Consider the following 24,602-nt stretch of genomic DNA (forward strand, 5'->3'; position numbering starts at 1 on the left):
GTTTGACGTGATAATTAAAAAATAGTGATTGTTTGGATACGTTTGGAATCACAGCAGTTCGCGACGTGTAAATATGATTAAAAACAACTGAGTAAGTATTTACATTTTGTATTTATGTCATTAGTTATAAATGTATAAACATGTGTTTGATAAGAACGACATCTTCACAATGTTTGGTGAGTTTTAATCAAATAGTACAAATGAGCAATTGTTTCTAGTAAAGAAATACGTATTGTAAGGTTCTCGAGGATTTTGCAGGCTTTCATAAACCTGCTATATTTAAAGAGATGGCGTTAGTAACAGTTGTTCTGTTTGGTTTCATGGTGAATTGCTTAGTAAAATAATTGTACTATTATTTAGGTACATTATTTGTTGCTTATTGCTCACATAAATTCAACAGGCTTAAACACCTGTTGAATTTATGTGAATAAGAAAATAAAAATTAAATAATACATTCATAAAGTAATAGTAAATATCACGCCATCTATGTTCAGATAGCTGATCTAATATAATTCCACCTAAACCTACCGCCATTTTTGTAAAAATAAAAAAATCGATTCAAGTCTAGGGTAGGTAAGTAACTACATATATACTGTTTTATGATGTAACTAGAAATTTAATACATTTGATATCAAATTGGATACGGTTGAAGGAAAAGTTTACGCCGTGTAAATTATAATATGTATACGATATGATGTCTGTTGACCAACTGCTTTATATATTATTGTAATGAATATGTATGAAAAATCTAATTGGCACAATATCGTGGTATGAAAGAATATTGTTTGTGTTTTTACGTACGAATGTACGAACGTACATATTTAACGTCAGTACAGATAGACTCTAAATAAGTAATATTGAATACAGGCATGTTTGCATGGCATATGGCACTTATGTTGATCGTACCTATCTTGACCAAAAGTTCTGCTTGAAAGTTGTAGATAGACATCGCAATAGATAAATTCTGTTAATAAGGACACCTTTAACATACTAATATGTTAATTTATTTTATCATTAATTTCATACAGGGGTTTGTAAATACATACCTACATCTTATTTGAATGATCAAATGTATAAACATGTGAAGTGTGTGCTATGAAGCAGTTATTATGTGGTCTGGTAATGTAGTAGCTCAAGTCCTAATTTAACGACATACCTAATTATCTAGTATATATCTATAGAAATATGATCGAGGATTTGATGGTTTCATGTAGATAACAATGAACAGACTAATCTTTTACGAAGAAGATATGTGATGGATTCATTCTGTTTAATTTATATATATATTTATAATAAAGGCACAGGTGTAGACTATCCTTCGTTGTAGAAACATGTTGGAATACCTATTTGTCTGACAATCAACCCTTTTCCAGAAGAACCTTAAAATATGGGTGAAGCCGAGCTTATAAAATAATCTGAATTTAATTATATTCTTTTATAAATTTTGGGCAATAGTTCGTAAACGAGAAACTAAAAAAAAAAATGAAAAAGCTTGCATAAAATACGAGCTTCATGAAGTTTAACGTAAAAATTAAAAATACTTATAAAAATAAATCGTTGCACAAAGCGTTGGCAACGGAATTAATTTTGCTCTTGCAAATTTACAGACGGTGTTAAGCTGTCCGTTCATAGTTTCGTGCCAGATTCTGCAGCCGAAGTTTGGGAAAGTTTGCGCCCGTCGCAACCTAAGTATTACATTATTGGAGTAACTTATATGGGATACAATACGGTTGTAAATAGTTTAGACACGCTCAATATTAATTTAGAGTGGTTATCGTTATTGTGTAGGGATGACGGCACTGTCTTGTTTATATTATTTTGTTTATTTGTCATTTCGTGCACAAAAACTGTTTGAACGGGACTTCGACACTTCTTTTCCATACATTATTATAACTGTAAATTACTATTTATGAACTCACGTTTCAATGAAGGGTTATAAATAGATATATATTTGGATTTGATACAGATGTAGCCTTCTTTAGCTGTAGGCAATGTGACAAAGAGACAAATTTCGCAAAATGCAAGCCATGTCAACATTTTCATTGTATTTATCATGATGACTGAGGTGCTAGATTTATCAAATAGGTAGGTAGTAGGTAAGCAAATTATATTGACCGACCCGCGAAGGCGCAAAAAAAAAACCGAAATTTACTTATTAATAATTTATTGTAAAAAAATTACATTATAAATTATTCCTAACTTAAACTACGTCCCTCCCGGTTCAATGTTGGAACCAAGAGTGCTCGTCGTCCACGGCGGAGCAGCTACAGCGTCGCGGTGGCGATGATTGCCGCAACACTCTCTGGAATCGCAGGTGTGCGCGATGTCGCAATTGCTAACAGGTGCAAGTCCTTCTTGGGTGGCCCCATGCATCCTCTAATAGTTAAGGCGTGTATACACAGTACATAACACAAGCGGGCAAGGCTCGTTAATATCGCTGAAATTTCATACTCCGCCGATTGATGTTCTATTTCTTCTCTTTGATTACCATGAACACTCGTAGTAATAGGCTTTGATGTACGCACTCTCCGTACGACGTACCATGTCACTAGGGCAACTGCACTCGTTATTAATAGAACATATATCGGTATGATGGAAGGCTGCATATAGAGAATCTCGTATCCGTTGTTGGTACTGATAGGCATTTCCATTGATATAGCTCTGTTACTAGCGTGTAATTTATCCAAATTTATCGAATTCAACTTCAGAACTTTTTCATCTGTATTATATTGGCTGGAATCTGGCAGGTTTGCAATTTTCATTATCTGTCCTTTGATATGGTCTTCTCGATTGACTATCTTGAAAGCCTCCGTTTGAAGAATGCAGTTTTTGGGTATTGTGGCTAAGTAGCTTCCTTAATGACGTCATATTGATCTTGCGAGCATGATAGGTGAATTTTTGATGGCTTGGGGAAACTGATGACGTAGTGGGCGTCGTCTAATTTTTCTAGTGCGGGTGCTCCGAGCTCCACAGGCGTGAAGAGACAAGATGCGACGACTCGTTGCGTGGTAATAAGGTGATACACGCAGTCATTTTTGGATCGATGATGGTTCAGCTTGTCCTCACATAGATACCCTAGGCCAGACTTCGGGCATTCTGCCTCCATGTACATAAAATCCTCGTCGTGAATTGCCACAAAAGGATAGGGTGGAATTAGGACTTTACTATCTTTATTAGGAACTATGGATAATTTAAATAATTCAAAGGTAGCAGGAAGGACAACCGGGAACGTAAAAACTATAACTATATTTCTATATATTCTCTATAATTCACTTGAAAGATTTGCTCTTTGCCATAAAATTTGTGTAATTTATTTAACATTACTATCAAATTCTGGCAAAAGTCTAAGTGCATTAAAAATTTTATCCAAATCTGACATTTTAAATATCTGTACTACCTTTAGGAATATATTAAACTTAATTAAATTTATTAACTTCATTAGATTAAAAAAAAAATACTTAATAATCTTTACTTAATATATTTAAATTTAAATTATAAAATGAATTAAATGGTAAAATTCAAAATTCAATTCATAATTATTTAATATTTGAACTTATTAATCTTTTATCAACGTAATATAGATTTATATTTGAATTTTACAATTGATTTTATAAAATTCGAAAATTAATTCGTGATGAATTAATATTTAAACTTATTAATCTATATTGCACGCCTCATAAGCGAAGCGTTGAGGTGGGTACTACTGTCGCTTCGCGCAAAACATCTGATTTTTCTAACTTAAAATGTCTTTATGTATCATACATTGCACTTGTAAGATAATACATACACACACATATTAAGAAAAAACACTATTTTTAACGTTCATGATATTTTTGATGTCATTTTTGTTATTTAAACTAGTTAAAAAACAGTTTAAAAAAGTTCTGTCTTGGACGTCCGTGTGTCTGTATGTGCGGATCCTTTTTCTTGTTAACACGATAGCGACCGAAATACTTTACTAATCGAGTCTTTTTTTTTCTCTTACGCTTGAGTATGCTCAGGAATAGAACCCTTTCATTTTTCAGGGTCTGATTCGATGTGGTTTAATTGTTATTAAATAAACAAAAATAATAATTAAAAATATTTATTAAAAAAAAAAATTATGAGGCGTGCACTTTTGGATTTTCCAAATTTTTGAATTTTACAATTGATTTTGTAAAATTCGAAAATTAATTCGCGATGAATTAATATTTAAATTTTAAACCTACGCACTACAGTTCCTCGGTTCCCGTGAATGGGTAATCTAGGAAAACTTACAAATCTAGGAATGGCAAGTCACTAAGAGAATTAGTGTACTTACAGGATTTAAATTTCGGCCTTTCTTGCAGTATCAATGTTCGGATACCCTTCGCGTTGCGGTGGCCAATAGATGTAGGTTCTGGATCCCCGTTGTCGTCCCTCCGATGGAATAGCGATACTCGATGCTTGTAGTTTCGCGTTCCGAGAGACGGCTCTCAAGGATTATCCACAAGACTGCGCCAATTATATTGACCGACCCGCGAAGGCGCAAAAAAAACCGAAATTTACTTATTAATAATTTATTGTAAAAAAATTACATTATAAATTATTCCTAACTTAAACTACGTCCCTCCCGGTTCAATGTTGGAACCAAGAGTGCTCGTCGTCCACGGCGGAGCAGCTACAGCGTCGCGGTGGCGATGATTGCCGCAACACTCTCTGGAATCGCAGGTGTGCGCGATGTCGCAATTGCTAACAGGTGCAAGTCCTTCTTGGGTGGCCCCATGCATCCTCTAATAGTTAAGGCGTGTATACACAGTACATAACAAGCACAATAATATTATTATCGGTACAAAATAATAAAAATCTTTCCTATTCATACAACTTATAAAAAATAAATACTATCTTGGCAAGTAATAACCAACGATCACGCTTTTCATATGTAACAAGAAATTATATTAAAAACGTCTGAGCGTTCATATGCTGACAGATGTACGAAATGCTCACGTTAGCACCATAGTTCTGAACTCATGCCAGAACTGTAGATACCAACTAGCTGAGTTTGTTAAGCCTTTTATTGTTTGCCCAGTATCGATCGCCTGTGAATAATAGTGCTATGAATATGCGTGCTAATTTAAAGTCCTTTATCATGTATTGAAGGAGTGAGTAGGGATGTATCTAATTTATTTGTTTAATATAGACTGTTGTTCAGCTGGGATTTTAGAACGGAATTGACACTACTCGAAGATTAATCGTAGAATATTGCTACAATCATGGTAAAATTACTAATAAGTACCTACCTATTTGTTATAAAAAATAACATGACTTTTGTAATTATTAGAGAACCTTGCTTAAACCTGCAAAAAGCAATATAATTTTATTCTTAGTTCGGGAATGATGGTTCCCTTCTTTATAATACTTGGTCGCGCCAATATAAAAATATACGTAAATATATTCTCGATATGAAAGTGGACTGTATTTAGATCTACGTGGTGTTAGCAAAGAGGGATAGACAGGATACACACGGCACGTACCTCGTCGGAGGGAGTAGCGTCCAGAACACACGCGGCGGCCACGCGGTCAGGGTCCTCCAGCTCGCGGCGGGCAAGAACGGCGTCCAGTCCCACACTCCACACAAACACACACGCGGCGGTGAGCGCGACCAAGGGCCGGGGCACGGGATACCCCGGTGGTGTTACAAGGGCACAATGCCTGATGATCTAGAGAGCCTCGTGGAAGCTCTCCGGCGGTGGCCGAGTCCCGAACCTCGCGAAGGCACGGAGCGAACCCGACTGACTCCAGCGACGCGCACGTCGCGTTCACGTCTTATTGGACGTGTCACGTGGTTAGTGACCACGCGATGATTGGTTGTGCTCGTATGTAGGGAAGGATGAAGGAACACACCACAAACAATAAACGTTTAATTTCTACATTTACTATTTTAATTATATTGGCGTTACCATATCCACCCGCCCTAAATGGGTCACCATTTAAAACCAATCATAAGATACAGCGAAAAACTATGACTCTAGGATCGCATAATGCGCGCGGGTTGATAAAGGTCCTAAGAGCCACGGCGGTAATATAAATAACAAGTTCTATGGCTCTAGGAGCGCAAAATGCGAGCGGGATAATAAAAAATCCTAAAAGTCACGGCGGAAATATAACTAACTAATTCTATGACTCTAGGATCGCGTAATGCGAGCGGTGTATAAAAATTCCTAAAGTCACGGCGGTATTACAACTAACAAATTCTATGACTCTAGGATCGCGTAAAGCGAGCGGGGTGTAAAAAATTCCTAAAGTCACGGCGGTATTATAACTAAGAAATTATAAACGAAAGCGGTGCAAAAACTTAAAATTAAACTTAACTAACTGCGGTAATATACTAATGCGATATAACTATTGTCTTGGAAGCGGACATAAACGAACGACCGGGCGAAGGTAAGTTCCCTTGGCGGTTCTAATTACTGTACAAACGCGCGCGACGTCGTCCTTTGAAGGATGTACTTTCTCTACGACGGCTAAAGGCCAGGTTAGGGGCGGTGCATTATCATTTATTACAACCACGACCGTTCCAGGAGTAATAGGTGTCGAAGGCGTATTCCATTTCTGCCTAACCTGCAAACCGTGTAAGTATTCCAATCTCCAACGTTTCCAAAACGACTGAACTAACTTGTCCAGTAGCGAATGCCTATCAAGCAAACTGACGTGATCAGATTTGACTTGCGGCGCGGGTAAAGCTAATAAAAGCGCGGTAATTAAAATAACAAGAAACAAATGCGTTATGATATTCTTAAATTTAATATGATAATAATCAATGATCTTAATAATTATGTGATCATTGCGCGGTAATATCACTGGAAGCTTATGTGCATATTCCAGGGCGGAATCGCTTAGACGTCCGATGAGGATAAGTCTGTTGCGAATAAAAGGCTTCAAGCGGTTGAAAGCCTGTGAATAAAATTTATAAAAGAGTATATTATAATACTCCTCTGCAAAATATTTATTTTGCAGGGCGGGAATAATTTTATTCTCAGCGAAATTAGGTTCCTCTACGGTCATCATAACACCGCGGCGGGTTAATAATATAAGGAACCTATAAATATAAAATACACGACGCGACGAGACGCGAAGGGCGGTATCGTATAAAGCGCAATGCTTTATAGGCGGGCACACAGTGTGCGCTAATAATTTTCGTTCGGGAATGTCTGCAATAGACTCACCATCGAGACTCCTAAGAGGCCAATCAGATGGGTCCGAACGAGCCCACTGGGGTCCGTGGAACCACAGAGGGTGCGGTACGAGATCTTGTGGCGTAATGCCACGCGAAAGAATGTCAGCGGGATTTTCAATACCAGAAACATGGTAGAAATTATCTGATGGGATGTTATACACGACTGTGGGAGCAACGAAGCCCATCATGTCCCACAGACGGGCGGTAATTGACAAGATGGAGTGCTTAGTGCACATCACATCGGCGGGAGCGGTAATTTTAAAATAAAAACAATTATGAACAGTAGACCAATGCAGACCAAGTAATTTATGTTGCACGGTCTTATCAAACTCTACCGCGGAGGGTAAAAGTTTGTGCGAAGCGGGAAGATTATCTAACACATTTTTGCTATTACTATTCCATTTAATAAGATCCCACTGAGCTCCCTTAAACAAATCGATGAGCTGCTGCGACGCGAAAACTGCTTCACATTCCGTGGGAATAGAGAAGGCGATATCATCCATATACAACGAGGAAGACGCAATGCCACTCGCGAGCGGATATCTCGCGCCGTCATCTTCTACGAGCTGTCTTACCGTGCGCAGTGCATGATAAGGACTAGACTTGATGCCGAAGCAAACTCGATTAAATTGATAAAGAAGCAGCGGATCCTGCGGGCTGAAACGATATAAAAAACATTGAAAACGACGATCAAGCTCACGCACGAATATCTGCAGAAATTGTTGGCGGCAATCGGCGGTCATGGTAATCGCGTGGAGACGAAAACCTAAAATTATTGTAAACAAATTGCCTTGTAAATTCGGCCCAACATGCAGAAGGTCATTCAACGAACGCTGGCTTCCAGAAGTTGGCATGCTAGCATCTAAAACCATGCGCAGCTTAGTCGACGATTTATCCTCGCGCAGAACAGCGTGATGCGGTATAATATAAATAGGTGTAGGGTCACGCGGATCATACGGAGGCGCGGGTGATATATAATTTTTCGTTAGATAATCTTCTATGACGTCATCATATGCCAACCTTAATTTAGGTGAAGCTTGAAGCTTTCTTTCGAGGCACATGAAACGTTTTGCGGGCAATATTAAATGAGTCACCGAGAGTGTAGAAATCATCCTTAAATGGAAGCGAAACAATATATCTGCCACTCACGGGGTCGCGGGTTGTAGTTAATTTATAATATTCTTCACATTCAACATCATCGGGATGTTGAACGGGCGGTGCGGTAGGAAGCTCCTCGAGCTCCCAAAAACGCCTGACTAATGAGTCAATAGCGGCGGTCTCTTGAACGTGACAACACGTCAAGGGCGGTTTATGTATGTTAGGTATGGTGGGTACTGAACCCATTATTACATAGCCTAACACCGTGCGCAATGCAGCGGGCGCCGACGAGTCACGAGATGCATGAACTACGTCGGGGAGAAGCAGATGAGGGAACAGAGAAGCACCGATTAATAAATCGATTTTATTTGGCGTACCAAAACTCTCATCTGCGAGCGGTAAATGCGAAATATGCGATAAGACAGAAGTGTCTATAACAGCGGTAGGTAGTAAATCCGTAACATGATCAACAACTAGCGGTGAAATATTAAAAGATATGTTGTTGTCAAGACGTGAATAAAATTTTATATTTACGGAATTACTATTTACAATTTTTTCTGAACCACCGAACCCCTTAATAATAGTACGTTCGGTTTTCTGCGGTTTAATACCTAAACGTTCACAACATTCATTCGTAATGAAGTGACTTTGCGAAGCGGAATCTAAAAGCGCGCGAATAACAAGCCGTTCGCCTTTACAATTATAAGATACGACTTCAGCGGTTGATAATAAAATAGTACATTGTTTATTCGCGGGCGCGTTGCATTGAAATGCGTTATCAGTATCAGCTGTATAGCTAGCGGTACATAGCGCAATGTCGGAGCGGACGCACTCGCCCGACGCGGACGGCGCAGGCAACGGCGGTGAGCTGCGCGGCGGGGGGTGAGACGCAGGCGCGGGAATGGAAGATTCGCGTTTCAAATGTAACATTGTATGATGTTTTAATTTACAAATGCGACAATTAAAATACGACGAACAACTAGAAACTCGATGTTTTATACTGAGACAATTTATACACGCGTTTCTATCCTTTACGTATTTCAAACGTTCCTGCGGACTCATTTTATGAAAACTCGAACATTTAAATAAATGTTGATGCGTAATATTTGTACAAAGACAACTATAAGCGGAATCAGCGGTTGTTACGTAAGACTGATACGTCTTAGGCGGTGCGGAAGAAGTATTATTTGAACTGCGGTTATAATTATTCTTTCGAGGCGGTTTATTTATTCCCAAATTTGTGGAAGGATGAATACGTTCTAATACCTTCGCACGAGTTTGAATAAATTGAACTAAGTTATCAAAAGTAGGCATTTCACTACCAAACTTAGTCTCGAAAGCGCGAACAGTATCTGAGTCTAACTTCTTCAACGCGATATGAACAATCATTAAATCTGTAATATTATCTAACTTTATATTTTGTAAGGCGCGCACTGCGCTAATAAAGTTATCAGTAAATAAATCAAAGTTTGTTGCGGACGGAGAAAGCAAAGGTTTAAAATCAAACATTTGATTTAAATACGCGGAAACTAACATACGTTTATCATCATATTTATCTTTTAAAGTTTGTAAAATTAAATTATAATTTTCAGCGGAGGGGGTTATACCAGCTATAACAGTTGTGGCCTTCCCCGTTAATTTACCTAGTAAATAATATAAACGCTCGGCATCTGTAAGGCCGGGATTGTTATGAACAACTGATTCAAAATTCGAAAGAAACAGCGGAAATGAGCGAATATCACCCGAAAATGGTACTAATTCGATAGGCGGTAATTTAGGCCTATTTTTATGCAAATTATTAATATCTCCGTGTGACGGACTTGGTTGCGAATATTGCGATTTAATTCTTATAACTCTGCTATATAAAGACTCGAATGCAACGAGGCTTTTATAATCAGGTTTCGCGGTAGGTGTTAATAATAATAAGCGAGTATTGTATTCGTCTAAGCACTTTTCAAATCTTTCACGTAATGATTCTATCTGCGCGGACTCGTCAAGGAAACTTTCCATAAGCGAGGCGTTGTTATGAACGTTTAAAGACAAATCATACATTTGTTGCACCATTTCGAATATAACTTCGCGTTTAGCTAATAACATGGATAACTGCGAATCATTTATATCTTCCGAATCATTAACATCCGAAGCGTCACTATCAGGTAACTTAGTCATTTTCTTAGGCGGCATTTTTAATAACAAAAGTATATATTCAAACAGAGAATGTTACAATACAAGTTACAATAACAAGTAATACGACTAAATAAAGTAGGTCAGCGACGCAAGCGTAATATGAACCGAGTATGAATTTTCAATATGGTCGGATTATAACAGCGGATCGCGGAATGACCTAGATAACGTTATAAATTTCGAACGCGGGTAGCGGATAAATAAATATGATGAAATATGTTCGATTTATAATGATTTTAGCGTTATAACTGCGGATAAACGATATGAATATAGTTTTAATTAACTATTTTAATAATAATATACGCGTAACTTAATGTTACGGGCGGAATAAAATATATTTTAAGCAAAAATAATAGATGACGCAATGTCGATCTATGCGGTTATAGTTATTTCACAATGAATGTACTATTAAATCACTTATTAGGGCCTACAATGAGTATCCTAATAAGGGCGGGTTTAAAATATATTTTATATGAATAGTAGAAGACGCATTGTCGTTCTATTATATGCGGTATATTAAATAGTATTTCGCATTGAAGATACTACTAATCGCTTATTAGGGCCTACACAATGAGTATCCTAACAAGGGCGGTGGAATCATCAGGTATTTATACGGAATGACCAAACAATGGTTACTATCCGGGTCGAAGGACCACTCAATGGTCGCGCCAATATAAAAATATACGTAAATATATTCTCGATATGAAAGTGGACTGTATTTAGATCTACGTGGTGTTAGCAAAGAGGGATAGACAGGATACACACGGCACGTACCTCGTCGGAGGGAGTAGCGTCCAGAACACACGCGGCGGCCACGCGGTCAGGGTCCTCCAGCTCGCGGCGGGCAAGAACGGCGTCCAGTCCCACACTCCACACAAACACACACGCGGCGGTGAGCGCGACCAAGGGCCGGGGCACGGGATACCCCGGTGGTGTTACGCGATGATTGGTTGTGCTCGTATGTAGGGAAGGATGAAGGAACACACCACAAACAATAAACGTTTAATTTCTACATTTACTATTTTAATTATATTGGCGTTACCAATACTAAATGACCAGATGTTATCCCATAGTGAAATTAATATATAATAATGAATAGGCACTATTTAAACCACAAGAGCATACTATAATTACCAGATACCTATACAAATATAGGACAAACTCAATTTTAAAACAAACTTTTTAAAACCTCAATTTTAAGTTCTGGCATGCAACAGAAAAATGCATTCACAATGGCTGAACAAAATGTTGATTTGAAAAGCTATTTGCAGTGTTTCATGGTAATTTTATGATGGCTATAAAATTTACCGTCCAATTATAGACGGGATAATTTATTTTTTATGCCAGAGACAGTAATCTGGCGGAGAAAATAAAACAAGGATAATTATTCATGTTTTACGATTTGTGAAATAATTAGATAATTTGTGGCCGCTCACATTTTCGTAGCAGTAAAGTGAAATGAGATCAATGATTTTACTTGTATGTGGACTGTAATTTTTATTTAGAAATGTAGAAATACATTATGTTCATAGAGGATAATAGGCTCCATTATTTATAGTCATATAAATTCTTTATTCCACATATTTTTACAAAACAATATTGCCTAAGATGAAGCTATAAATAGAGCTTATAAAAGAAATAAAATGATTATACATTATCATTTGCTCTTTCTACAAAAGAAGATAGAAGAAAAGCTTATGGAACAGTTGCATTAATTAAAATGTCTAATGAAATATTCGTATATTTCGTCTCGTATTTATCTTTGTGAGCAATGCAAGCGTAAACGAGCATAATCTCCTCATATTTTCATCCGATGTGTTTAATTAACACAGCAAATACGCTTATATCCTAAATGTACAAATGTTTACGGAAAATATTTTTTAATTTTCATATATCAAAATGAAAAAGTTCCGCTACGCTGCGGGAGTAATTGCTACCTACGCGTAAACTGCGCGGCGCGAATTTTGTTTCCGAATTTATTATTCGCGTTACTTTTTATTGGCATCCAATATCACGGCAACAACAATGAGAGTTATTCAAAAGCAATCACATTGTTTTACATTGCAAGAAGATTTGCCATTGAAATATTCCTAAAATAATATTCTTCGCTTAAATCTTTACGGTCCCAGAAAACGGGGACCTCTCAGAATGAAACTGCTTTTATAATGAAAACCTATTCTGTGGTACCGTTTTCACGTCATTGGCTTATCATAAAATGCGATTGTGGGAATAAAGGAATCCTTCGGGTGTTTATTAAAATTTAAAGTGATAGCTGAATAAAAACGTTTTGTTATTTTTTCAGACATGCCCTGGCGTACATGTGACGCCCGGAGCGAAAATGGCACAGGCTAAAATGGCGGGTAAAAGATCAATATGAACTACCAAAAGGTATGTCTCTCTCTCTTGAACTGCTACAATTCGTATTTTTGTCCCACTCCTTCTCAATGTCGCGACGCAATAACAGTACGTCGTATGATCGGTCACATTTTCGTTGCAAAATTTTCTCTTACATCTTCGGAATATCAGAGTAAAGACTTGGAATATTTAAATCAGACATCGCAGGGAATTAACGATTTGTGGTGAACCTTATGAGTTTATCATTTAGAGATGCTCTCTTCTATTATCATCAATCTTGGTTGAAATGGTTCATTTTATTCGAATTTGCATTATTATATTATTATTCTTTAAAATGTTATGTTTGTATTTCTTATTTTATGTCTTTTTTCAGGATGTCGACGCTTTAACAACGTTTCATAAAACTTTCTAGTTAGTTGAACCTCCCAGGTATATAAGTTTGCTATAAATCTGAATCGACTGTAAATATACGGAGTGTCCCGGTCGTAGATAACAGGCTCTATGAATTGGAATCTGGGACCTGCCGATAAGAAGAATTAATGTCTAAATTCAACAGAATATTTATCGATAGTGCGGTAAGATGCTTTATTTGTTACAATATTTCAATTTTTATAAATACATTTTTTTCTCATTGATCAAAATGATATAGAAATGAAATTAAAATTGAGTACGTTTATAGACATGTATAAATTAGGTTTATCTAGAAATTAAAGCTTTTTACATCAGGCTAACAGGCTTTAGGAAAGTATCGAGGTTTCTTCTCTAAACGCCCTGTAAGTAAATAAATTAAAAATACAGAGATAAACTATCCATAGTTAGTTTTACAATGATTAAGGGCCGATTTTTCAATGCTTGGATAAAACTTATCCGTCCAATAAAGTATTACATGATAATATTAAAATGTCACGTAAACTGTCAAATACGGGCAATTAGAACATGTTTTTAAAATGGTAGTTTTATACATTATTCGACGAATAAGTTTTAACCAAGGATTGAAAAATCAGCCCTAAATATAAAACCTTGCTTGATACGTATCTAATTATCGCTTTTGCAATCATAAATTATTATACTGTACTTTTTAAGGTACATCTATTCTATCTATTGTATGTAATTCTATGTACAAGAAGGTACCTACACAATATTTTAAAAGGGTAAGTTTCATTTATATCTTCATTAAGTTCTGTTCAGCGGCAATTCGCGGGTCGCTTGTAATCGAAGAGTTAGTGCGGGTCCGAAGGTGCCCGATTTATTGCTGCACTCATCTATTGAGAGTCATTTTTAGCTCGAAGTGGAGAAAAATCTATGTGGACTCTTTGGTTATATATTCTATCCATGGTTGTTCATTTTTTTGTATGAAATATCATGTTTAATGATTTTTTGCAATTTTTTTGGAATAACTTTAATCGTAATTGGTAAATTTTTTAGGAAGCATTATTAAAACTTCGAAGTATTTCTATTTTAGACCGATAAAAAGTAAAAAATGCCATAACTGTTACAAACCATGAATCGTTTTATTCTCGTAGATGCCTGATACTTGCCTAACCTACTTCCAACATCATTAAAATAGAAAAGCCTAAAGACGAATCTGTTTTTCAACCGTGTTCCAGAGAGATAAGAAATTTTTTCCGTTCCGTCATCGTGAACAAGCCGAACACTTAACAAAACCGCTCAAATCCCACCGCGAGAGTAAAAGAACAAATCTAAGCCTACTACTTATTAAGCATATTTTATCTGCAAATGAAAACATTTTTTGGACCATAAGTCGTTGAATACTAAGTTCATTTTAGCAAATCACAATTATGTTAGTTACGACGGGCGAGTTGAGACAACCGATGATCTCGGCAGAAGCAAAAACTGAATAATTCGCGTAACATATTTTGAGACATGGTACGCATCTCGGGATTGCCAACAATTTCCTATTTTGTGTAACATTTGACGCTCCGATAGAATAAGCTGTTTGCCTAAAACAAGAAGGCGTTATTATAAAATATGGTAATTTGATTGTCGCCTACGAAAATCCAATATTATAAAACTTTGTATAATCTGTATATAGGGGCTTCTGGATTCAGTTATTTCAAGCGAAATTTATGCGAGTGACAAATACAGTTTGTATCGAATTCGTTAGGCAATAGTCCAAACTTATTTATGTCTTTGGAATTCGTGAAATATGGATCATGTAAAACTGTGCGACAGTTGGAAAAATGTTAGCTATAAAACATTTGTGTACGTAGACTAAAATCTGATAAGAGTGAATGTTTAGTACGTAATAATACGTGATGATAAGGCTAGATTCCCGTAGAATTTGGAAGTAATAAGAAACATATTTTTCCACTTGTCGAGTCATATTATATCTTCTATTTGCATTATTTCATGTAAGGAATCTAATAGTATTAAAGGGTGGGATTGGAGCGATGATTTCTGCGAAAGTTTGTGAGGGTCGAATGAGTGGAGATAAAAAGGGTATGTTCAGAAAGGGCCCCACGGACGAAATGCGGTGACAGCTACTTCGTTTGTTATATTCTTAATAGGGGTTATATCGAAGTTTGTATATATTTTGCAGGCTGACGGGTAAATATTATTTAGGATGAATTTAGATTTTAGTGTGTGTAGTGAACATTGCTTACACTGTGTCTGTATACCTAGCTAATATAAGCATTGTGAATATGATAAATCGTGGTTACAGATGCAACCAAAAATGTAGTCTATCTTTAGAATTGTTATCTGAGACAAAACATTTATTTCCTACCGGATAATGCCTCTAGAAATATTTACGTGTCACAAGCATACGAGTTGAATATTGAAGACAAGTGTTGATCTCAATGTTGTTTACACGAATAATTTGATGGGAAACGAATATAAATATAGAACAGCTATAAAATAGATTGAAAGTTTCAGAAAAAAATTGACAGAGCTTTTCAAAACAGTAAAATAAGAAAGTTTAGATTTGCCTTATAATAAATTCTCTGAAATTTTTTTTTTATCAGGATGAGAAGCAAATCTAGTTGTTTATAATAAATATCGAAAAAAGAAGAAGCCCTGATAGATATTTCTATCTCCAGAAAGAAATTATTATTTAGGCTTCCCAGTCTAATACGTACATATGGCATGATAATCATAGCAACTATAGTATATAAATGACAAAAATATTCATTCAAGTCAGCTTCGTCCTCAACTACATAAAGGCTGATAAAGGCTCGAACATAAGATGACGTTGGCATAAAGTTGTTGAATCGAATCTATTAGCTATGTTCTCAACTCGTGTTCCCGAGTTCGCGATAATTGCATTATTGTTGACGAGGGTACTGCGATAACAGGTAAACTGTATCATTTCAAATGTTCCTTGTAATTTGTTTTCTTATTTTTAGTTGTTTATTTGACGCGTCTTTATTACAATCGTTCAGTGGGAATTTGTATATATTTGTAAGTATTAACTTATTTCAATTGATAATAAAGTTGGGAAAACTTTAAGTAAGGATCTATGTTCAATGAATATGAATCTTTGAAATAAATATCAAATTCTAATAGAATAAATAGGTAGTGAAGAAAATCCAGTAATTCACATCCTAACTTTAAAAATCACCAAGTATTACAAACAGCAGTAACACACGTAACTTTAACGAATACATATCGTAGACGTTACTCAACTATAATCCAATGAAATTGCAAACTATTGTCGCTGTATCACCTCCATTCACCCTATAGCTACAAATGGGTGCCGTATAATTATTATCGCTCTGATTTATAGACACAGTACCGTTCGCAGAATATAAACGGTGTTTTACCTCCAATAATAACCGCTTGTAACGCAGGTGACGTTACAATGCTTTATGCCCAAGACGATGGTGAGAATTAACTATTGAAAAGAACCTAGTCATAAACTATGAAAGCCGAATAATCATAGAGCATAAAATACTATAGACCAGGCAGGCAGGGTGCAGAATAATGAAGAAAATAGGGAAGAACAAAAGATTGGAACCGTAAGAGTAAATCTAATATAGACAAACCGTAAATTATAATCGATACTTTTTATAGTTTGACTAATATTTTCAAGTTACTAAGCTCATATTCCTTATAGAAATATATACGAAAGTCAATCCATAAATTCAGGGGATTTAAGGCAACAGTGTAGCTATTATATCAAAGTAATGGTCAAATATTTTACACGAAGCACCGATAAGATTTTTAAAGATTTCGATTTAACTTAGTCGACGTCTACGATTTTCATCTTTCATCATTTATTAACTACAGAGTAAATCTATGTTACCTAATATCTAGTGAATTCGTTCAGTAGCTTTTTGCAATAAAGCGGAACTACGTTTCATGGCAAAAATCTTATAATAATATCTGCACATGCACATCAATAACGCGATATATCTTCGTAAATAGAATTTTATTTTGTGTGACTAGAACAAAATAAAATTCTGTTTCGATCACACTCGAACAGCTTGTATTTCGAAATCAGGTGCGATTAAATTTTGTTTAGCCTTTTAAAATCAGCATAACATTTATGAGACAATTAGTCAATAACCACGTGTAATAACAATTATTCTACTATACAAAATACTATTTCTATGCCTTCATAAACCAGAAATGTTTCCTTGTTAAAATTAAAATTGAGTTTATATTAACAAGAAACATTTCTCGTACAATTTGCGTTCTATCCATCCTTCGTTGCACTATTTCTGCATCAAGTTAATGACATCGTAAATTTACAATTAATTCAGCCGCGCCTCGCTGTTAACGGCTGTTACAGCATCTACATAAAGATTGCGACTGGTAATCTCAACTGGATATATTAGGGTATAAATTTATAAATTTTTCAAAGTCAAATACAAGTTGCATATGGGAAACGAGGTGTTTGCTGGTATGAACTGGGCACACGAGAAAAAATTTACTTGAATTAAAATTGACTGCAATATTATTAAAACCTGCAATTTTATAGGAACTGTATAATCATAAGAATAATATTTTATAGATGCTTAGATAACCTGTTTTAGCTACGGAGCAAATCGATGTCCTTCTTGAAACGAGTTAAAATTGTATGTCTCTAAGTAGCGGTAATGGTAGGAAGCACATATCTTCTACATTATTAACATTTAGGAACGAATGGATAGGGGTAATTAGGCACTATACGTGCAGTACGAGCCACAAAGCTCATTACAAAGAATCTCATAAATTTGGAAGTAAAACCCTCTAGTTTCATTTAATATTAAACTAAGTTAATGTATAAAAATCCTGTCTCTTCGCACAGTTTTATATCGCCTCAAGGCATCATTTTGTATGGAGACTCTATTTAAATACGTTAAATTATTGGTTTTATAGCAAGGATTCGATACTTACAGAGACTTTTAAGTGTATCAACGAGATTCTTGTAATTTTATTAAATATGTAAATGCTATTATTTTAGAATACCGTCCAGAATGCATCAATCAATTGTTATATTCTTACCAACAGCTTCATGATTCATGAATAAGAATAACTATCAAAGTACGATTTGTATTCAATGAAATATGAGTTACAAAACAAGATTTCACAACACGAAATGTATCAGATCCTCAATGATGGATCCATAACATTTTTATATAGCTTGTTACTCAATCATAACGTCCATTAACCAAGGGATTACAGTTTGCCGAGCCAAGTTACACATTAAATTGGCGGACGCCCAATGCATGGTAGTTAATGGGGCTTCACTAAGCGGATCTGTTCGAAACTGAATCTATTTGTTTTACTCTGTGTGTTTAGTGCATTTATTTTGTATTTGTGTTCACTGTGAGGCCATCTGCTTTGTGTATTGTTTTAGGATAAATTGGGTTAAGAAGTTATTTGATTTTGCCGTGTTTGTATCATATTTTAATTTATCCTACTCTTGATCTTAGAATATATCATAGGTATTTTGATTTTATAAATTATCTGGGTACTTAAATGTGTTAATAGGTACTTTCTTAGTTCAAGTTACATCTTTAGACTAGACATAGTAAAGTCATAATTCTTCTTTTTATTGTCGAAATTTAATTTGTGTGTTTTTAACAAAAGTAGAATTAATATTATAAATCACTTGGCTAATTTAGCGTGCTATTTTCAGAAGTTGAGAGTTTTGATAAATTGAGCACTATTACCTACTTATTGTTTATTTTTAAACTGAGGGTTTGTTCTGTATGGGTTGAGGTCATAACAATAACTAAATATTTAACTAATTGAATGTTCGTTTTATTGAGGCCATGAACTCGTTCGCAGCCAAGAGCAGTTATTTATTTAAGAAAACCAACAATACTGTGCTTGCAATGCTAACCCAAATATTATAATATGATTGAAGATTTTGGATTATGTTTCGATATAATGTGTTTCCTCACCATTGACTATCGATGTTTCAATCAAGAATTGTATAAGTTAAAGCTCAATTTACAGAATGTTACTAATACAAAAGATATTTTGTAACCATTACAAAATAATCCAAATCGTTGGCTTAAAGTTGCAGATTTATCCTGACAAATTGTAAAAACACGAGTCCCTATTCACACAAAAAAGGACTGATACTTTGAAAATTCACAAATATATTCTAATTTACAATTCGTCATACGTAATCATCTTAGCAGCCAGTAAATTATATGACATGTTCGTAGCCGTGAGTTATCGGTGGATTCCACGCGGACAGGACACGAATTTATGGTCCACGTTTAATACCTGTGACGCGAGATAATCCTAACAATCTGTTGTTATGACTATGACAATATTACTGACCTCGTATGTACTACATGACTATGTGACTATATGACTATATCAGTGACCTCGTATATACCTACAATGAAAATATGATATGACTAAGCTATTTTTATAGCTTATGTGTTATTCTGGTACATAAGCTTCCATTATTACCAAGTATCAAATTCATCTAGGTAGTTAGTTTTTCGTGACAGAGTTACAAAACGGATACTTCCATCCTCACAAACTCTTGCATTTATAATATTAGTTGGATAGGATAATAGCTATTATAATATATCAGTTGCAATAACACGGATATTACAAGTTTCAAGAAAGTCCTGTCTTACCCACAGATATCTAACATTTTAGTGCGGATGTAATTTCTGGATCTGAGACCGAGATTTTTCGAGAACTTATGAAATTCTCCGTCCCAGACAGTCTTTTTAACGTTAACTATAAGTGGATACGTTTGCACTTAAATTTTTGAATCTCTTTAGTTTTACTACACTTAGACTGACTAGAGCTATAAGTGTTTTTAGAGCGATTTTATATTCTTGTCTAGTAGGTACATTGCTATCAATGTGATGTAGGTAGATACTTAATGTTTTCATATGTGTAACATTAAATATTATTTGTTCGATTCCATTCTACATATTCTACCATAAATCTGTATGTGGATTCTCTTTATTTTTAGTTAGTGAGTACTAAATTAACTAGGACAAATTGCAATTGTAGCATCTTTAGACAGATTTATGAAAAGTCTTATATAGATATGTTTAATTTATACAATTAAACGAAGACCTCATAACATCAATCCGCGAATAAAACAAATCTTCCATTTATATGTGGTAATAAAGAGGAGAATGAATACAATTTCCCTAAAACATCTTGCTTCGCAGATAATGTAATGAGGGCAAATTCAATTATCCAGCGTTGTTTTGTTTTTTTCTAAAGTAACAGAGGGTTCTGATAAAAGACGTGATGGACATTGCACATTTGTTGCGCACTGTACATTGCCGGAGCGTGGTTCCGACACAACAGCGCCCCCCTCACCCCCGCCCCGCGCTCGCCCGTGAAAAGAGCTGGCGAGGTCTATTCAAATTTCAAATATCCCATGTCTGTTCGCACCCCCCTCCCCACCCGCCAGCGCCTCGCAGTCTCGTTCATATTTTGTGCTCCTATTTTGCGCAGCATCCCCGGGTACCGAAATGCACTCGACAGACTTCGAAAGGTCATATCGTGGACAGCGTTACTTGATTCGCAAACTTATTTCAATGAGATAGAGTTAAAATTCACTTGTAGCTTGAGATATCAAATATGCCGTTTTGGTATTGGGCACCGCTGCCTCCCAAAGCCCGGAATAGGGGTAGAGATTCAGTACAAGTAGCGTGTAGGGGCGCGGCTCGCCGCAAAGTTAGACGCGACTGAGCTTCAGCGGATAACGATACTACAAGAGTTCAATTTTTAGACAAAATTCAAAATGTCCAGCTGACTAAAATGTAAAATAGGTGCGTATATTTATAACGTTTATATACCTAAAAGGAATGGAAAATCGAAACGGGGTGATAATTTAATTGTGTTCGCTTAACGACTCCCTTTTCGTTCCCTTCATCGCGTGACATTCACAAGTGTTGTTGACTTGTTTCGTTTCTAACAAAACGCTCACTTTATTCCTTTAGTTGTTTGGGTCTGTGAAACTAAAATAATTGTCTTGTTACATTTCAGATGCCGACAAGTTTTGGTGAACGGTCGCGGCGGGCGAGTAAGGTAATGTATATTTTATTTTGCGTAATATTTGCATTAGTTTATTTATGATAATTTTATTTATGTTATTTTATGATACATATTTGTTTTATTTCGTTTTATCAACTGCTATAAACCAATTTGGTTTCTTTTTCATGTCAGTTTTATTGTTAATTTAATAAAAAGTTGGTTATTTTTAACGTATTAAAATAGCATCAAGTCTTGGTTAATAATTATAATAAATATCTACTCTAATATATTTATTTTTCTTTACAAATTTATAAAAATATGAAGAAATGATGAGAGATCACGAAAGCTGAGGTTTTAAAACTTTTCTCATTATTAAACTGAACTTTAATATCTTTCAAATTTTCGCCGAGGGTACTTTAACAAATTATGGTACTTGAGAAAAATTGGATTTTCCTCGTTTTCCTCTCGTTATTTTATAGCATGACGATAAGACGTGTAAAACTGAATAACTTTTACTCTTTTACTGAGGATTTGGATTAATATGTACAGACTACAGATCTATTTCGGTAGTAAATAAGATATATATTAGTATTACTAGCTTTCCGCCCGCGGCTTCGCCCGCGTTTTCAAAGAAAAACTCGCATAGTTCCCGTTCCCGTGGGATTTTCGGGATAAAACCTATCCTATGTGTTAATCCAAGTTACCCTCTATATGTGTGCTAAATTAAATTGTAATCGGTTCAGTAGTATTTGCGTGAAAGAGTAACAAACACACACACATCCTCACAAACTTTCGCATTTATAATATTAGTAAGATTAAGCCCTGTAATAATTAAAATACAAACTGTATTCTCTAATAATTTATGGAATACATTAACTATTACATTCAATAGAAAATTATATTGGAAATTTTACGTTTCAAAGCAAAAATGGAAGAGAGAGTCGCTTAACTATCGGAAGCTTTTTTTGCATCCTCCTCATTTGCCTAAATATTTCATTGTTTTAGGATGAAAAAATATATTTAATAAATTAACTAGCAAGATTATAAGTATTATCGCAGTATGATCCATACTGACCTTAGACTTATTGAATGAAGGAAAAAAAAACATTGCCAATTAGAAAAGTTATAACTGAAATGCAGTGCAATAATAAAATAGGTAACTATATTGTATCACAATGTATATAATATTTTATAACAGGTACGTATTTTTGCGGCCCATCCCCATAATTTCACCGTGTCATGGTCAATCTCAGGGGACAAGAGCGGTACGAGTTACGGTTATAAGCCCCCAAGGATATTATTGTTAACAGCCAAACAATGCTACTTAATCAAACACATTTAATTACGCCGTTTTAATTACTTGGCTCAATTTGTAATCTAACTTTGAGTAAGGAAAACAAGAAAAACACGTAAAATATCGTATTTTTTATGAGAAGTAAAGTTTTTAGGTCTGTGTATCTACCTGATATATTAAATGTTAAGTAAATAAATGAAATACAATATAATAATGAAAACTTATTGCTCTTTAAAGATTTTGAAACATTGACGCGCGCTGTGATTAATTATTTACGAAATTTATAGGATTTATAATCTGCATTAATCTTGAAAATTTATGTCCTATGAAAATTAATACTCTTTTACAAAACTTGATATAAAGTCTCGTGAAACCAAGCAATTTCTCGTAAAAATATACTTTTTAGATTATTTTAATACGTTACACTTTTCTAATTGAACAGACAATAATAAATTCAACCCATACTAGGCTATGCTCGCTCATGAATTATAATTAAAATTTCTCATGAATTTAACTCAAATAATTTCAAGATAAATTTAACATTATATCTTATTTAATAGCAAAAGTAAAATTTAACAACCCTTCAAGCGTAGAGAGAAAGATATAAAATTAGCAAAGTTAGTATTGAAATGAGTATGAATGAGTAATGAGATAGCTCGATGAGATATAAGACCCTCATTCTATCTTTTCTGAAATTTAATGCCTTGAAATAAACTTTATAAAATTATTGTATTCCATGATAAAATTAGTCTTTTGTTTTATAATCATCAATAATAATATATCATATCAATAATATAACGTAGCCAACGTTAACTTATTCTCAGTAAATTGTACTTTATCCATAGGTCTATCTACTAGAAAAATAAAATCGAATTTTTGTCAATATAACTCTTGATGTTTTCCTTTATCGTAAAAATAAACGGATCGTTAGCGCTGAGCCATCCTGTTATAATGATGCCAATAATACCTTACGATTATGCCTTCATTTTTACGTGACATTTACAATTTTTTACCTTTTATGGCTTGGTTTTGCTTAACGGTGCATTTACATCAAACGAACATAGAGTTGGAGCTAAAGCAAGAGCATTCTTTCGTGTTCTTTTAGTGAAAAACGAAAGCTCATATTCAGTGTTGTTAAGTATTTGAACATTGCATAGAATTTTTCGAACGCACTCAGAACAACGAAAGAATGCTCTACGCCTGTTTATACTAAAAGAATTTAACATAGTGGGGTTAGAATGAGCATTCGCTCGTTTGATGTAAATGCACCGTAATAAAACGGTAATTAAAATATCTGTTGTATATGTACTTGTGCTTTTTTCTGTACGTGTACTTATTCATACTAAATAAGTTAGTACATATATATTGATATAAAAGACGAGCTTTCCGCCCACAGCCCCGCCCGCCTTTCCTACAACTTAAAAATATAATTAAAACCTTCCTCATCAACAACTCTATTTATAAAAAAAACCGTATAAAAATTGGTTGGGCAGTTTTAAAGGTTTAACATGGGAACACATGCTAGTAACGACTTTATTTCATATGAATTTCACAATAACTTGTAATTTTAGTCGAAAGCCCGACTAGACAAAATTGCCTGCCACAATCGTAATTAATGGTCATTTATTATATGCAAACAATACGTTTTCGCATTTACGTTAAATTGCTACATTCGATAGCATCTATCTAATTTATATTTTAATTAAACAAGTCCAGCATATATGTATAGTGTATACTCGTGGCGATCCCTAATCTAATACGTATGCTTTGCGAAATTACAACCCACACCCCTTTGCACCCGCCGCCATCTTGCTATTTGATTTTGCCAGTGACGTGATAAGTATGTTCTAGAATGAGTTCGGATAATTGTCTGTGTGGGATTATGTGTACGTAAGCGTTGGTATTTAGGTCTTTATGTGGTATCATGGTGGAATCTAATATAAGTGGGGGTTTGTGGGTGTTGGAAAATTACATAGTCGAAAATACTTTGTACTTATTGCTAAGAGTAAGTAGACAATTTTGTATTACTGGATACGAAAAGTTAGGCTACATTTCATAATA

At 35.0% G+C, this 24,602-nt stretch overlaps 1 protein-coding gene across 1 annotated transcript; it reads right to left on the bottom strand.

The window, feature by feature from the left end:
- Nucleotides 1-5,375: 5,375 nt before the first annotated feature.
- On the bottom strand, nt 5,376-8,452 carry LOC149488399 (uncharacterized). Its single transcript, XM_089695528.1, has one exon. It carries the CDS (start codon nt 8,305-8,307, stop codon nt 6,361-6,363), a length of 1,947 nt encoding a protein of 648 aa, XP_089551654.1. The 5' UTR covers nt 8,308-8,452; the 3' UTR covers nt 5,376-6,360.
- Nucleotides 8,453-24,602: the final 16,150 nt, after the last annotated feature.

Source organism: Colias philodice, chromosome 5 (assembly GCF_061535455.1).
Source record: "Colias philodice isolate Cphi_HAF_F1 chromosome 5, ilColPhil1 Martin Lab GWU primary, whole genome shotgun sequence".
In the NCBI taxonomy this organism is placed as follows: Eukaryota; Metazoa; Arthropoda; class Insecta; order Lepidoptera; family Pieridae; genus Colias; species Colias philodice.

Excerpts from the sequence above, each read along its gene's own strand:
- LOC149488399 (XM_089695528.1), bottom strand. The coding sequence starts at position 8,307 with ATGATTTCTACACTCTCGGTGACTCATTTAATATTGCCCGCAAAACGT.